The sequence below is a fragment of the Crocodylus porosus genome, unplaced genomic scaffold (assembly GCF_001723895.1).
Source record: "Crocodylus porosus isolate Cpor-Errol unplaced genomic scaffold, CroPor_comp1, whole genome shotgun sequence".
In the NCBI taxonomy this organism is placed as follows: domain Eukaryota; kingdom Metazoa; phylum Chordata; order Crocodylia; family Crocodylidae; genus Crocodylus; species Crocodylus porosus.
Window position 1 is genome coordinate 5,353,543 of NW_017728939.1, and position 16,377 is coordinate 5,369,919.

The 16,377-nt window shown below is 46.2% G+C and overlaps 1 protein-coding gene across 1 annotated transcript; it reads right to left on the bottom strand.

Moving 5' to 3' along the window:
* Positions 1–2,609: 2,609 nt before the first annotated feature.
* On the bottom strand, positions 2,610–13,828 carry TFAP2E (transcription factor AP-2 epsilon). The gene is made up of 5 exons (XM_019547534.1): positions 13,820–13,828; positions 12,406–12,680; positions 10,474–10,592; positions 5,072–5,213; positions 2,610–4,090 (listed from the first exon to the last, which is right to left on the bottom strand). The coding sequence occupies exons 1-5, from the start codon at positions 13,826–13,828 to the stop codon at positions 3,802–3,804; spliced, it is 834 nt and encodes a 277-aa protein (XP_019403079.1). The 3' UTR covers positions 2,610–3,801.
* Positions 13,829–16,377: the final 2,549 nt, after the last annotated feature.

Consider the following 16,377-nt stretch of genomic DNA (forward strand, 5'->3'; position numbering starts at 1 on the left):
GCCCCGGTCTATGAACATAGACAGACAAGGTTCTTTGGGTAGATGTGATATCTGTATTAGACCAACTAAATAGGTTTTTTTCTAACTATTTAGTTGTTCCAATAAAATATATCACCCAAAGAACCTTGACTGCCTTTCTTCTGTTTTACACTCTTGATTTGAAAATTATTCCTCTTGACCTTCCATTCAAGTCAACAGGAAAACGTTTGCTCTCTGTTCACCTTGTGTCTCCTTTAGGCTCTGTCTGTTGTGTTTAGAATTGAAAACTCTCCTACAAATCAAAGAAGGGACCAAGCACAGGCCAAAGATATGGTCTATTTACTGAGGTGTGTTAAAAGAAAGGGCTATTAGCATCTTATCACATTAAAGGTATTGTTTAAAGTCCATTGTTTTTCTGTGCAAAGCCATCTAGAATACCAAAACACTATGATCTTCTCTTCTTTATGTTAGTAGTGCATTATAGTCGTAGTTTAAGGTTTCCCTCTATTTACCCTTGGGAACAGATAAATAGCAGCAGACTACTGGTAAGTGTGTTAGGCTATATTGCTTTTTCTTTACTTGTCAAAAACTGTTCTGTAGTATCTCTTTCGTGTTCAAAAGTAACTCATCTAAAGTTTTTGTTTTGTTGTTTGTTTGTTCACTTTGCTTTGTTTCATTTTATTTAAACTCCTCTCTAGGAATTAAATTCCACCGTGTCCTCTAACAGCCCAAGCCTAGATCTCTTGTATAGTATGCTTTCCCACTGTTATGTATTCTCCCACAGTGAGATGTGTAACTAGTGTGGGAACTTATACTGGAGTTGAGCCATACGTTATGGAAAGAAGCCTCATTACCTCTTGAGATGGGAAGGTGGAAAAAATTAAAAGCGAGGGCCCTATGGGACAGTGCTCCTGTCTGGAGAAGGAGATACTGAATAATTAGCAGCAGCCTTGTGACAAACTCCTGCATTGGGCAACTGCTACGTCCACCAGCAAATGCCACGGGTAGAATGAAGAAAAATTCGAGGAAGTCCCCAGGGGTAGCAAGACGGTGGGAATGAGCACTTTGATTTTTAGTCAAGGAGTTTTAATAGGACAGAAGAGAGGTAAGTGCCTAACACTTCCCCCTGTGAAAAGCAAGGAGTTGATGGGGCCCCCCGGACACCAAGTCTTTTTTTCTCTTTGCCACTATAAAGAAGAGAGATTATTATTCAGGCACAGCAAGAGATTATGGGCCTGAATTTCAGTGATGTTGAGCACCTGCCACTCCCACTTGTTCCAGCTGCACTCAATGGCTTTAGACCCAAGTTCTCCCAAGTACTTACTGATTTCCCTTACCTCTGTTTCTGGGTGCCTAACTTCAGGCTTGCTTAGGGGCCCCTATTTACAGAATGAAAACAGATACCTGCTCCCCAGAAACCAGGACCTTCTGACTTAGCACCTTACAAAGTCTGGCTCTCAAAAATCCCCATTGGCTTCTGAAAATGGAGGCTTCAGTTTTACTGAAATGTGAGGTACCCAGAGTTGAGCAGGAACTGAACCCAAGGTCTCCTGAGTCCCAGGTAAGCTTTCAGTCTTCCTCTCTGTTAACAAAGAAGCTGGTCCCACCCTTGAGATGAGGGAGCTAGACTTCCAAAGGACTCGCCAGCAGCCCGAAAGGAGAAAATTGTATATTTACCACTGCTATATCCTGATATTCAGGGTCTTAATTTCTATCAGTACTGTATTTCTATTGTTTTCATTAAAAATGACTTGGTATAGGCAAAGAATGCCTTAAAGAAGCAATTCTGCTGCATTAAGAAAAGGCTTTTGACTCCCCACGTCGTGTGTGTGTGTATAGTAGTATATTAGCATGTATATTCTGTCACTCATGTCATGTACCAAGGTTTGCCTACAAATTAAGTTATTTGGGAATAACTACTCCAAAATAACTATGTGGAGAGTCTCCTTATTCCAAGCATAGACCAGCCTGGATTTGTGCTGTAAACCAGGGGAGTCAAACTTGCCTTGTGCCCTCGGCCAGATCCAGCCTTTGGCACGAGGAAGATGCAGCAGTGGTAGCAGCTCCCACTTTGAGCCCGGAGCACATGGCAATAGTGGTACCAGCTCTGGCTCTGCTCTGGGATATGCGGCAGTGGCTCCAACCCCTGCCACTTGCCCCATGCTGGAGCCAGAGCTGGAGCTGCTACCGCAGCACTCGACATCGTTTCAGTTCCAACCCGGAGCATGCAGTGGCAGCTCCAGCTTTGACCCAGGACCTGTTCATTGCCATGGCCCCTGATTCTGTGCCACTCCCCCGGCCATGCTGGTCATCCAGCTCGCTGGACAGAGCTGCTCCACAAGCCAGATGTTTGACACCTCTGCTTTAAACCCTTCTTTGCAATATTATCATAGATGGTATAGAAGGCTTCAGTCCTGCAGATTGATCTGTGTGGAGGCTGGATTAGAGCATTAATTCCAGCTCCTGTCACTCTCAGCAGACTTATGCACTCCTGGCTCATTTCAGTTGAATGCTAGCTACAAAAAAGGGACCATGTTTCTGTTTCCTCCCTCCCACCCCCCTCCAAATTTGTCCTTATAGCAGCTATCTAAGCAGGATAATCCAAGCATTACAAAAACAGTGGAGGTATATTCTTCAAATAAAAAGAGGTTTATTAAGATAATGAGAATGACATTGTGGTGTGGGTGTTGTACATCTATTGCAGCTTTAAGAGAAACAACAGCAAGTACAAAATCCTGCAAACCTTCTATAGTTATCATCACAGCCTATTGTCCATGCTACAGTTTTGTGTATCCAAAACTTCATTCCCATTTCTAATGGCAGAAAATCCAAAGACTCTCATCTTTCCAAAAAAAAAATCCCAACTCAATTAGATATAAATAACTTGCACTGGACATTTTAAAACTTTCAGATTTAATTACACATAAATAAATATATACAGATTTAGAGCAGTTCAGTTCAGTTTGGCCTGGTTCAAGTTCTGCCCCTTGTGCTTTATTAATTAATATTATTATTAATAATTGTTAAAACCTGTGTGCTGTTTATTTGTAGGTTGTGGGGTTTTGATTAGTCCCTGGTGTAACTTTAACCTGCCTGAGCTGGTGGTTTCTCCCCTTGTAGCTCAGGGCTCCATAAGCCATGGAGAAAATCCATAGTAAGTCGCAGTTGCTGAAAGCTGTAAACGAAGTCTTGGGACTGCTCGAAACCCCAAGCGGAGCTACTGGCGACTCTCTCTCAGCCCAGTTCAGGACCGTTGTGTAGGTGGTATCAATGGAAGATTCCCTGTGCATCTGCCTACTGAAGACAGGTTATAGATCCAGGTCTGGCCTGCAACCTCCAAATCTTCATTGTGCTTACTTGTGCCTCGGTTACAAAAATTACTCGAGTTGCTGAGGCTTTTGCTCTTTCTTGGTTTTTTTCAGGTTTTTCTTGGTTTAAGGAGATTCCTGGAGCACGTCAGGATTTCCTTGTGGGTTTAAAAAGCAAAACGAAACAAAATTGCACATGACTTGGTTTCCTGCATCCTCAAATTAAAAAAAAACAAACAAAAAAACCAACCAAACAAAAAAAAAAGCCATTGACCTGGCTTGGTCTCTTGATCTGTTTTGTCCATTAAAGTTGTTTCCTTCTTAAATTCTTTACATCTTTTTTTTCCCCTTACTCTGTTTGCTTAACGAGTTTCATCCCAAATTCAAACATCGCAGTTTGGAAAAACGTGCTGCCCTGGGTTTTAATTATTTTTCCAACACTGATAAGCTCAGACCTCCTGTCACGAGCTGGGGAGAGCTCCCTCTGTGGGGAGATACAGAAAGAGGTGGTGTGTTATTTTCGATGCTTCACTTCTTTTTCTGATGCTTTGGAGTCTCCAGCTGCGTGCCCGTTCCCTGTGCTGTTCATGAACATTTTATCCAGCCCCTTGAGGGACTCCACCAGGTAGTTCTGGAAGGCTGTTAGTGCTGCACAGATAGCCGGGCCCCCAAAGCCATGAGTTATCAGGCTGAAATGAGTCAAACAGCTCTGGACACCTGGCTCTAAGATGATTGATGGGCGGCTGTTCCCAAGGGGAGATCGATCCTGGGCTATCAAGTCTGCAAACTCTTTACAAATTTGCCTAAAAGAGAGAGAGAAACATTATTGGTGTTAAAGAGGCAATACACTTCTCTTTTAGCACTCCCTTTGTTTTTTTTTTTAATCTATTCCCATTGTGGGGATGAGTTGATTCAGAATGGCTTGCAAAATTTTTGACTGTTTAGGGGCCTGGGTGTGAAGTCAGCCCCTGAACAATAAGACTGATTGATAGTTGTTTGCTGACATGGGAGGGGGGTGTTTGGCAGGTCTTTAATCCAATCCCACTTGCATCATTTCCAATCAGTTCGTATAGGTGTCACTAAGGGCATGACTAGAAGGCATTGAGTTTGCTTGGGTATTCCCGAGGCCAAAATTTACCTGCAGAACCTTTATTACTGGTGGTGATATGCAAGAAAGAAAGTGCATAGGCTGACTGTCTAGTTCCAGGATAAGTTTGCAATACAATTAAATGCTGTTTTACTTTTAAATTTAAGTTCTTTGATCTGGAAGTTTCAGAGACACTCTAAGCAAAAAAACCCTGCACTGGCACTTTCTATTCATTGTTCAGAGTAGAGCATCACATGAATGCACAGTTATCTCAAACACAGCCACAACTACGCAGCACCAGCAACAGAGGCTGAAGCTGTTTGGTAACTCAGGTGAAAGCTTATTACCTCTGATTCACACCCAGATTTACAAAAGTTGAGGGCAGGAAGGGACCTTGTGAGATCATTGCGTCTGATGCATTATTCCCCAGGAACATGTCCTGAAACATAGGTGTGCAGTATCGGTGAGCATGACCTTTGAAAAGGCATATCTGTCTGTCTTTCGGCTGTGGGTATACAGTGTATTTCTGTATGTTGTGTACCCCTTTTGGATATGACTGCGGGCAGCATATGAAAGCACTGAGTATCACGTCCTTGGAAGACTGGCAGCTTTTCAAGCAGGGATGGTCTTTCTCTAAGATGTAGGTACAGTGCCTAGCGCAATAGGGCCTCAGTTGGCGATTGGTATCCATACTCACTTGGTAGCCAGCAGCATGTTTTTCCGGGTGTGGAGCTCACTGGGATCAGAGTGCTGACGGCACAGGTATTCTGCTGCTGCCTTCGCTGGGAACTCTGTTTCGCACACGTAGCCAAAATCCCGGGCGAGGTGAACTGCTTCACCTATAAGAAGAAGAGATGATTGAGCTGGGTCAGTATCCGTGTAACAATATGGCAACAGTCTCTGTACTCTTGCTGGGCTGCTGGAACTAGAATACTCTTGTTCTCGCATCTCCATCCAAAAGGGAAATAATCTAGACCCTTCATCCCTAGATCTCATGTTAGAAGTGTCTCATACCCTGCTTCATAGTTTCATAGAAACTATGCTGGGGGAGAATTATTTGCCCCAGCTCCTAATAGCCATTCACTAACTCCAAGCACTGACTGTCTCCTTTATCCGATAAAAAATATATACGATTCCAGCTGGTTGAAGGCCTGCCTCGGTGGAGTTTGGATCACTATACTGCATTCCGGCAGAAAACGAATCGCAACAAAGGTTTCTTCTCAACTTGCCCTGTCATCTCTTGCTGTCTCCTCTAATGTTTCTCTCTACCTCTTCCTACTTGGCTTCTCTAACCTGAGACTCTAAAATCTGAGTCCGTTGTCTTTGGCAACTGTGCTGCTTTACCATAAACCCAGAGTGACACAAGGGCTCAAAGGATACCGACTGCTTTGTGGGAAGAGGCACCCTAATATTGCAACTGTTTTAAAACACGGGGAATGTGGGGAAATCAGAGGAAGAACAGAAGGAAGATGGGCTCCTGTTTGCACACTTCCATACTGAACAGAAAAACCCTAAGGGGAGAGTGCTCCGTCTGGGTATCCATCATCCCAAGGAAATGCCCGCTCATTGATGAATTTGATCCATCTTCAGCATCCCTGTGGAAATAATCCGAGCTGATGGCAATTGATCATACCCAACACCCCAGTTAGGCAGACGGAGTTAATTTGACTTGCCCCCCTACAGCTCATACGCATTAGGCCATCCATCCTAATAGCATTAACCTAGTTCCCATCACTGTCTTCCCCAGCGCTGAGTCCTGTGGATGTGAAACCATAGTTTGGCCAGGGCATTTATGTTTCCCATATAAAACACCACGTTCTAATTTTCCTCCTCCTCATCACACACAGCAATCAATAATGACATCCTAGGCATAACGAAAAAAGGGGAAGAAATAAATTGGGAAGTCCTAGAAAATCAGAGTTGAAAGAGCTGACATAGCTACACATATATATATTGCAATATATGGGAAAACATCGCCAGTTTAGTCAAATAATCCACTGTGTCCATAAAAGAGGGGCTATGTTGTATAGCGATTAAAACAAGGAGTCAAGGTTTTTTGAGCTAATAACTACAGCCGGGCTTTCAAACAGTGGACACCCCACTAGAGATGCATCAAAGAGATGCAGCTGACTGAAGATACCCAGAATTTTCTAAATATATGCTTAAAATGTCTGGCTAACCCAGGGCTTGTGGAGCTGGAGCTTCCTTCCCTACTGGAACAAACCAAGTGAAGGCACTAACAACTTTGTACGGGGCAGGAAAGCACATGGCAGCACTGGGCAAAGGCAACTGTTAAATTGGTTTCCACAGGTACACCCAATCCACCAAACCCTTCACAGATGGTGGTACTTCAAGCCCATAAACAGTCCCACTGAAGCTACTGAGACAGGATCCTAGATTATGCACTTTATTTTTATACTTTTTTTTTTAAGTGTCTAATGATATTTATGGACAATTAAAGTATAACCTCAGGTCCTGTGCCAAATTGCTGCAGGTGCCAGTCCAATGAAGTCTCCACCCAACATGCTAGGGAGTGGGAAGCTTTAACATCCTGGGCAATTCCAACCAAAGGCCTTTATTTCTACCGATCCTTCCTTGTGTCGCTCAGCTATTTCTAAAGTGTTCACCACTGCTCACTGCTACAGTGCTCACTGCAGTCATTGAGAAGCACAAAATGGAGACATGGAGGGAGCCATGGTGAAGTCCACTCCTCCTCTCTCAGCCTCTAGCATGCTTTGCTTCCTATTGATAAGAAAATGATGAGACTGGCTCAGGAGACCCCAGAGAGACAAATGTGAGACTGGGAAGTGACAGATGCTCAGCACAGAAAAATAAAGGACCTGAGTTCAGCTTGAAACAAAGATCTAGAAACCAAGCAAACTGCCCACCCGGTGCCAGCAAGCACCCTCCAAAACACTGCACAGTCCCACCTGTTTAATGCTCTCTCTCTTGCTTTTTTAGGAGATGCTTTTTATTGCCCAGTCTCACTTACCCCAGATACCCATTCTCTCTCCCTATATATATTTATGAACAGCTGTGCTTCAATATACAAAAATATCAGCACTCAAAAAACACCCCAGAAAAATGTTTTTAAAGAAAAATGAATAGAGGTTGAGAGACAGAGGGGAGAAAAATTAAAATAAGACGACAAATGCCCGGCAAAGAAGGGGCCTGGGGCATAGTGGGACAATCTAGTTTCTGTCTGCTGAATAACGACAAAGCAATAGCACCTTCCCCTGGGTGAAACATCTTCCAATACCGTAGCACTTATTTGCAGAAGGAAATCGTATCCATCAAGCGCACATGGCACCACTCTTTTATTTACTATGAGCTGGTAAGCAGTAACCAAAAAGTCAGCAGCCGTCTGAAATCAAAATGTGTATTTCTTCCTTCCCTCCTTTCTTTCCTTCTTTTCTTTTAATGGAAATCAGCCTTTCATTCAGCATGAACCAACTGCCCTCAGTAACAACCTCCGCCTAATGAAGCGGGTCATTTAATTTGCTGCCAACAATGGAGATGATTTGCTATTCAGAAACTGCAGGCAGCTGCCTCCAGCACGCTGGGCCCAAATACAATGGATTCCGGAGCTAGAAGGGAGTTGGAGCCTGCGTTTCATTTGTCTGCTTCCCGTGTCCTTTTCTCCAAAGATGCAATGGCAACATCATCATTTCCATAGTGCAAAGGCTGGGAGGGGGGCTAATAAACACTTGGCTTTAAGCAGAGGATTTCATGCTTCAAGGCCAAGGCATGTGTTGCCTATGAAGGCCCTCAGCCTCACTTACCACTCAAAAACCATGCTTACAGCTTGGTCACTGGAGACTTTGTCTCCCGCTTCGCACCCTTAAAGGCAGTGTGATACCCGCACTGTGTCTCATTTGGGAACCGTACCTTGGCCTCTCACTGCAGGGTCACTGAGCCAACCGTAAGTACGTATTTAATGAACGTACTGAGCAGTAGGGTATCACACATCCACTTATGATAGCATCTAGGTTGGGAACCGCATGTAACTTCTTTTAAAGGCTACACAAGGGACCCTGTCGAGATCAGCACCAGGCAGCTGCCTGAGTGCCAGTGTCAGCCAAGGCCCAAAATTTTCTGTAGTGTATTAAGTTGGTAAAATAAGTTTGTTTTGCTGCAATAAAAGGACTGTGAATACTTGTGATCCTTCCTTAAGAAGCATACTTGGGCCATGTTCAAGGTCCTTTTGTGTCTGCTTTTCAAGAACCTTCCTGTGACTGACTTTTACTTGCAATAATTCACAGAAGTGAATCTTAAGTTCACACACACAGATACTCCTAGACAGCGCCTTTCAAATGTGTGCTGAAAACTCGTTTGGAAGAGGTAAATTCATGCAATCAGAGAGCAAAAAGGATAAAATGTAAACCAGGTACAGTTAAGCACCCTGTGTCACTAGGTCTGCCGAGAGCACCGAGCAGCAACAGGAGGAAGTAGGCTGCCCACAGACAGTGGGGATCATCCCACTCCAGGGTGACTCCGGTTAGCGCTGAGAGGATCTGGCCGCCCAGGCCAGGAAGCGTGGATGAGCCCAGGACAACTTCGGAGGCGGTGGCGCGAGGGGAAGGGACTACTCGAGCGGGGGTGAAGAGCCAGAACCTGCAGAATGAGCCTGGCTGATGTGGCAAGTGCAGCTCTGCTGCTGCTGCCCGCATGAGCTCCACGTATAGCACAGCCCAGGTCTTCTTCTTACTGCGAAGGAAACACATGGAAGAGCTCCTACTGCTGGGAGTGCATGTCCACAGGCTCCTTGGCCTGTGTCTGTGCCACATCTGTGGTGCAGCCAAGGGTGGCTGCCCCTGTCGCTGTGTGTGTGCTTCAAACCCAGGGCCGTGGCCATGAGGCTACTCTAGGGATGTCCCCACCCAGGAGTCATTGTGGAGACATCTACCTCCAGCAGGCTTGAGGTTCGGGGGGGACCCCTGGAGGAGCACTGCCTGTGCGATGGGCAGGAAGGGGTGGGTGGGGGCACTCAGGAACACTATGCTTGTGGTACAGACATCCCAGGTAAGACTAATACAGCACTGGTGGCATCACAGAGTGGCTGTCGCATGCCTCATACACTACTTGGTCTTTTGTCCCCTGTTAGAACTGGGTGAGCAGAGTGACCAGACTGCCCCACATCGGCTGCACCTACCACACGATCTCAAATGCCCATACTACTACCATGCAACATCACCCCTACCTGAGGTTGTTCTCCGACATGGCTGAGAAGGGCATGAAGACCATGACAGCTGCAGCTATGAGCAGAGCCCAGCCCCTCCTCACCAAGCTGCATCCTCAGTGTCACTAGTGAGAAGTGGGGAGCAGGGGTGGACATCCCTGCATCTCACATCTGGGGTCAGTGGTATCTGGGGAAGCAGAGTTGGGTGTCACTCCTGCAGAGAGGTGTCTTCGGTTGGAGCAGGTGTGAGAGGCAAGTGCTTGAATCAACCCCAGGTCTTGACCTTCATAGCAAGGGCTCTCTTCCCAAAGCAGTCAGGGCTCTATCAGCTCATCATGCTGTTTTCGAGCCCCTGACACATTCCCCTACTGCTAGTATTGGAGGTGCAAGGTAGTAGGGATCCCTACACCTTCAAAAGCAAATTGTTACACCTTCAGGAGCAAACTGGATGCTTATCTTGCTGGGATCCTATGACCCCAGCTGACTTCCTGCCCTTTGGGTGAGGGGCTGGACTCGATGATCTTCTGAGGTCCCTTCCAGCCTCAATGTCTATGAAATCTATGAAGCAACACAATTTGCATTTCAGATTTCAATGCTTCTAGTGTCCACATCCAGGGAGTATCATACTCAAAGACGCAGTTGCTGCACAGGACTGAAGCCATCAGACCCAATCTTGCTCATATTTGGGTGGTTTCTCCAAAGTCCATTCATGCAGAATCTCTTAGTTTCCAACAATTTCAGTGTTTCAGTGAAGACGGAGAACTGCATACTGGTGTCTCTAGTCTCTCAAGGTCTCACTCTGAATGAAGGATGGTCTTTTGCATAATTAGCTCTAAGCGCTCTGGCTTCTGAGAAGCTGCAGAGGACTTTGAATGGACAAAGTTTTGTCATCTGAGGATGAACCAAAGAAAGACTCTTACCTTCCACAAGGGATGTCAGCAGAGTGACGTTGGCAGCTTTACGCCTTCCTGCAGGGAGATTTAACCCGATTTTCTCTAATCTCTCTCTTAAACACCTTCCACCATTTTTTGATTTTGCCCTGAAAGAAGAAAGAAAAGGGGGGGAAAAAAAAGATTTTAACTGAAAGTTGGGTGATTTCATTTTTAATGTTGAAAGAAAAGCACCAAACTGCTGATCTCCAACTCATCGTAAGTTCATGGGACCATGCATTGGCAGATACATTGAGCTTCCATGAAACTCAACTGTAAGACCTACTGATAATAGACTATAAAGTTTGGTAGAATCAATAGTCTATACCAGTGGTCTCCAAACTTTTTTGATCGCACACGCCTATCAGTAAAAAATTTTTGAGCACGCACCCCCAATATATGTATATTTATATAAATACACATCTAAATAAAAGTTCTAATATTTTCTTCCCGCACCCCAATGGATCGTCTTGCGCACCCCACTTTGGAGACCACTGGTCTATATTACAAGCCACATTACAGTCCTTGATCCTTTGGTGGCCACAGACAGAAGCTATTGTTCATCAAAGGAATGGATCTAAGAATAAAAACAACCTTCATCCATTTACCAGTTTTATTGTTAACTTAACAACAGCAACCCCCAGAGATGCCTTTGTTTCAACTAAACAGTATCTCATTTAAATGTATGCAAGAGACATACAGGTTAATTTAGAAAGGAATATTTGAGCTGCAAGCTTCTAAGGATTTGCAAGGTAATGCTATTAATTACCAAAATATCCCTGTACATATAAGTGCAAGGAAACATGCTAAATGTGCTCTATGTTAAAGTTATTCTGAGAAAGTCCCACCTTCATCAAGAGTCAGCAAGTGCGTTTCTGGTACAGAAAACTTCACTGTAGGCTCCGGAGGAAGATATTAAAATTGACCATCATCCACAGCAAGTAGCAAAACACCTGGGCTCTTATCAAAACAACTGAATCCCACACCCCCACCACCTTTGTTGCCCTGAAAAGCAAGGGAGTGGGACTCCTCCGTTTCCCACAACTAGGCATATTACCAGCAGCAGAGCAGAACAAAATGTTAGCAGTGGAGGCTAGGATAAGGGCTCAAACTTCAAAACTTGTCCTTGGATTCAGCTGTTGAACACCTTGAAGTTTGGCGTGGCCTGTGAAAGGCTGAGAGGACAGCTGCAAAATATGAATCTGGATCTGATCTTTCCTAAATTCAGAAGTGTTAAGCCCTGGAGGTTTGCTTTGGCCTTTCTCTTGCGACATATCCTCCCATGACACCAGATCTGAGGAACCTGCAGGTCCGCATCTGAAGTCAGTGGGGCAATCGGAGAATCAGAGGATTGGTCTTCGAGGCCCCCTCTACATATTTTATCTATTACTCTGGGTCCCAGAAGCTGTGGGATGCTACCGTGATCTCCCAACAGTGTGGGGGGGGAGCACAGTGGCTGTGGTCTTCCAGCTATAGGGGTTCATGGGGTGCCCCCATGGCTGGGAGCCCTGCAGCAGAAGGGGCTCCTGGCCACAGACGCCTGCCTTTTGCCGGTGCAGGGGCATGGCAGGAGGTGCGACAGTTGGGATCATACATTAGCTCCCGTTACACCTTTCCATGCATGTGCAGAAGGGGCTCAAGGGTCATTTAGTCCAACCACCTACTGAGACACACAATTCATCAAGTGTTACTTAGACGGTAAGCTCTTTGAGCCAGAGCTTCTCCTTCTGTTTCGTGTCCATGCAGCACCTAATATCCTGGGGGCCCGGGCCATGACGGGGGCTTCTTAGGGCTACTACAGTGCAAATGAATATTATATACCGAAGACCTCTGAAATGGGACGAGCTCAGCTGCTTGCACTGACCTTGAGGAAGCAGAGGGAGAGAGAAAATCGGGGGGAGAAAAGCAAGACGTGAATTTTACCTCCTGAGGACTCCCCCAAGAAGAGAGGCATTGAGACACTCTGGCGGGGAGAGCCTTCTCTGCACTTCTCCAACCGTCACCTTGTACTTGGAGGTGGAGCTGAGAAGGGAGAGGCGGCCAGGCACCGAGCAGAAGACCTCGTTGGGATTTGTCACCCCTCCGATCAGACCGTCTTTGTTCATCGACAGGGCTGAGATGGTGGTGCCGTTTGCCTTCGAGGGGATGGGCACTGGAAGAAAAGGCAGAGGGAGAGAAGGGAATGTCACTGGAAGGGCCTAAAGTTAGAGGGGACCCCACACATGGCGATGCCCAGGGCCACTTGGGCAGCTTGCCACCGTTCCCCTTGTCACAAAGAAACACCACGTTCGTTTGGCCAGTCTTGCATGCCCCTCAGCAGGGAAATTATTGTCAGGGGTGTTTGATATCAGTGAAAACCACCCGACACCCACCAAAGAAAATATCCTTAATTTAACACCTCTCCCACTCTTCTACAAATTCTAGACGTGGGGTTTTGGCTTCGTCTACTGGAGAGCGAAAGGCCAGCCACACATTCCCATCCGGATGCAAGGCCAGCACCTCAGCTTCATGTCCTCTACGCTCCTTCACCACGCTTTGGATTTGGGTTTGGCATCAAGGAAGTATCCGTTCACAACACACAGACCTGGGTTCCCTTTCAGGATTTCCAAAACTTATTTCTGAGATGTCGTTGGCACAATCACACAACACCAGGGAGAAGCAACAGGCATAGATAGGCTCTAGCTCTCCCCACACCAAGCTAGGAAACAACAAGGGCTGTGTAAAAGCCTGATCTGCAACCCAGTGAAGTCACTGAAAAATCATGCATAGACTGTTGCCCCCTCCCCTGTTTCATCATCGACCCCTGCAAACAATCCAGATCAAAGTGCCTTTTACTTAATGGAAAAAAAAGGTGATTAAAAGCAGAAAGACGGGCAGAGCAATGGTGAACAACAAGCATCATGCAGGGCCCGTGGCATTGCACAAGTGATGGAAGTGGCCCATTTTTCCAGATGTCACCTCAGTAAGAAACCTCCTTGGACCCCATAAAGCTTTACTGGTGAGAGCCACGGCTGAACTTTGTGCCAAAAGTCTTTGGCTTTTATATTTTGAAATTAATAACTGGCTTAACTGTGAAAAAGCAGGTTTTCAAAGCATCCATAGCTAACTACAAACACAATCGCTCCAGATCATTTAAGCCCTGGCATTCTTTGTGGTTACTGAGTAATGACTGCTCCATAATATACCTTCAAATAATACATGCGCCTAATAGTTAGATCAACAAGTAACAGGGTGAGATGTAGGTTTTATAAAGGAAATACACATGCCCAAAATGAAACAGCAAACCCCAAATTTAATCCGAAAGGGTCAGTATACTGGGCCCATTAAGGGGTCTTACCATCACCATATTGTAAATACAGCTCAACAACTTGTTAGTGTGGCAATAAAAGAGCAGCACATGTTACATAAAAAGCTCATGGTTTTAAGGCTAAAAGATGAATGGAAATGAGCTAAGGTACATTAAGTTCCTTCTCAGCTTGAGACTCGGACCAAGTCAGGGGACCGAAGGGCAGGTCGCATGGGCTTCCATTCTGCATTCGACAGCCGAGGGAAAAGTGCTGACATTTGCTGCCCTTGGGAAAGTGGCTGATTAAGAGATTGTAAGGGATGGATGGTGGTCAAAATATTCAAGAACATCACTGTATAGGCTAGGAAAGCAGAGCTGCTTCCAGGCAGCAGCAGTCTTAGGGCTTTCTTTCACAATTATCCTCGGGAAAATTCCTAGAATAAAAAGTCAGAGCATGTTTTAAAAGTACCAGCATATCATTGCTAGGACATGCATCACTGCAGGTCCAGGCATCACTGTCTGTTTGGGCTTCATTGTAACATATATCATCACCCATCCCCAGAGAGCTGAGCATTACTTGCAGTTCCACCGGGGCTGTGTATCATTCTGGATCCATGTGTTTCCATGCATTCATGTGTCAGTAAAGAGCAGTGGATGACTTGTAGATTCGTGTATCATCACACGTTTGTGCATCCCTGTAGTTTCATGCATCAATGCACGCTCACGCTTCACGCACCATCGGGCGGCTCTGTATGTTTGGGCCCGACTCCCCAGCCAGGCGGCACAGCAGACCTATGCATCACCACACCTGCACATGCCGCGACTTTGTTTTCCTGAGTTCTGGGCGAAAATCTATTTGGAGCCGATGCAATTTAAGGTTGGAAACTACTGCAAAATTCACCTTAGCGATCCAAAAAATACAATACAGATGTGTGTTTGTGAGACAGCTCACAACGCAGCGACAGAGCGCCTTGCAGGGAGGGCAGACACAGCGGTGCGTGGGGGTGCAGCGGTGGGTGGATGAATAATACGTGACACAGCCCTGACACATGCTGATGCACGACTGTCCAGTGACGCACAGAGCCATCACAACAGTTTCAAAACATGTGCTGACTCTTTAGGAATATGCACGCTGTAGAAAACAAATCCACCTACAGAGGATTAAGCCAGACCCTGCCACTCCCAGAACCAATATTTTCGATTCCATCAACACCTCTCTGAATCCTGTAGGCGCTATTACAAGGAGAACCCACGGCAGACAATTATTTATAAGACCGATTTGTATTACAGTAGTGCCCAGAGGCGCTACTAGATCAGTAGGAGCGGAGATCAGGCCCCGCTGTGCTTGGTGCTGTATGTTAATACACGTAACAAGAGATAGTTCCTGTCCCTAAGAGAACTGCCACCTAAGTAACAAACCAGACAGAAGGGGGAAGGAGAAACAGAGGGGTCTGTAGTCACACAACAACACTGGGAATCAAGACTCAGCCTCTCGACTCCCATAGTAGTCCCCCTCCATTAGACTACCATACAATATAACTCAAACGTAGCTACTTCTGCTGTTTCCTTTTTTCCTGCTTGTTTCAGCTGATCTGCCACTTCTTTGCCAAAATATACGGTAGGAGGGAGACAAGTTACTGTCAAAGCCTGAGAGTTTTGTTTCCTTGGGAATCAAAATTACCGGGCATCATCCGAGCAAACCAAAAGTCTGCTGTGATCTTTAGTGGCCGTCTCCCTGCTTCGTAGAGGTTAGGGGCTGGAAGGGACCTCCCAAGATCATCAGGTCCAGCCCCCCTGCACCTGGGGAGGAGAGACCGCTGGGGCCCCACAAGGTGTGTGTCAAGATGTTTTTTAAAGATCTCCAGGGTAGGTGACAGTATCACCTCTGGGGGCAGAGTCCAGTCACTCCAAACGTAAAGAAGTTTATCCTTATGTCCAGTCCAAACCGATCTTCAATCAGTTTGTGTCCGTTGTTTCTTGTCTTCCCCTAGGGTGCCTTGGTGAACAGATGCCCTCCCAGGCCCTGATGTGCGCCCCTTATAGGCTGCCACCAAGTCCCCTCTAAGTCATCTTTTCTCCAGGATGAGCAGCCCCATGTCAGCAGGGCAGCCTCTCCTCGTATGACCTCTAACCGTGCACATGGCCCTCCTTTGGACTCTCTCAAGCTTCTCCACATCCTTCCTGAAGTGCGGCGCCCACAACTGGATGCAGTACTCCAGCTGTGGCCCCACCCAGGCCTGTTCCCACAAGCATCCAGGGGCTAGAACGCCCGAGCCAGCCCAAATGAAACCACCAGAGCCTGCGCACGCGGGGCCGGCAGCAGGAAGCTGTATGTGCACTAGCACCGAGCGAACCCGCACCCTAGTGTAGCTTGCAAGAACAGAGATGAATGCATGCATATGACTGACCCCTCTGGGAAAGCAGAGTTAGGCTAAGCAAACAGTACTTTTAGGGTGTCATCCGTGACCCCAGTGAAGTGCGCACGAGCACTGCAGCAAAGCTGAAGACTCCACTGTGAAGCAGGGTTTGAACTGCAAGATGCCTGGGCTTCTGTGAATTGAATGGTGGTAACATAAACAGTCATTCTTGCCTCTCTGGGAAGTATTTGA

Coding starts and splice junctions, on each gene's coding strand:
- TFAP2E (XM_019547534.1), bottom strand. Junction 10,593..12,405: donor CTTGGGGGAGTCCTCAGGAG/GTAAAATTCACG, acceptor TTCTTCTTTCAG/GGCAAAATCAAAAAATGGTG. Junction 5,214..10,473: donor GCTGACATCCCTTGTGGAAG/GTAAGAGTCTTT, acceptor TTCTTCTTATAG/GTGAAGCAGTTCACCTCGCC.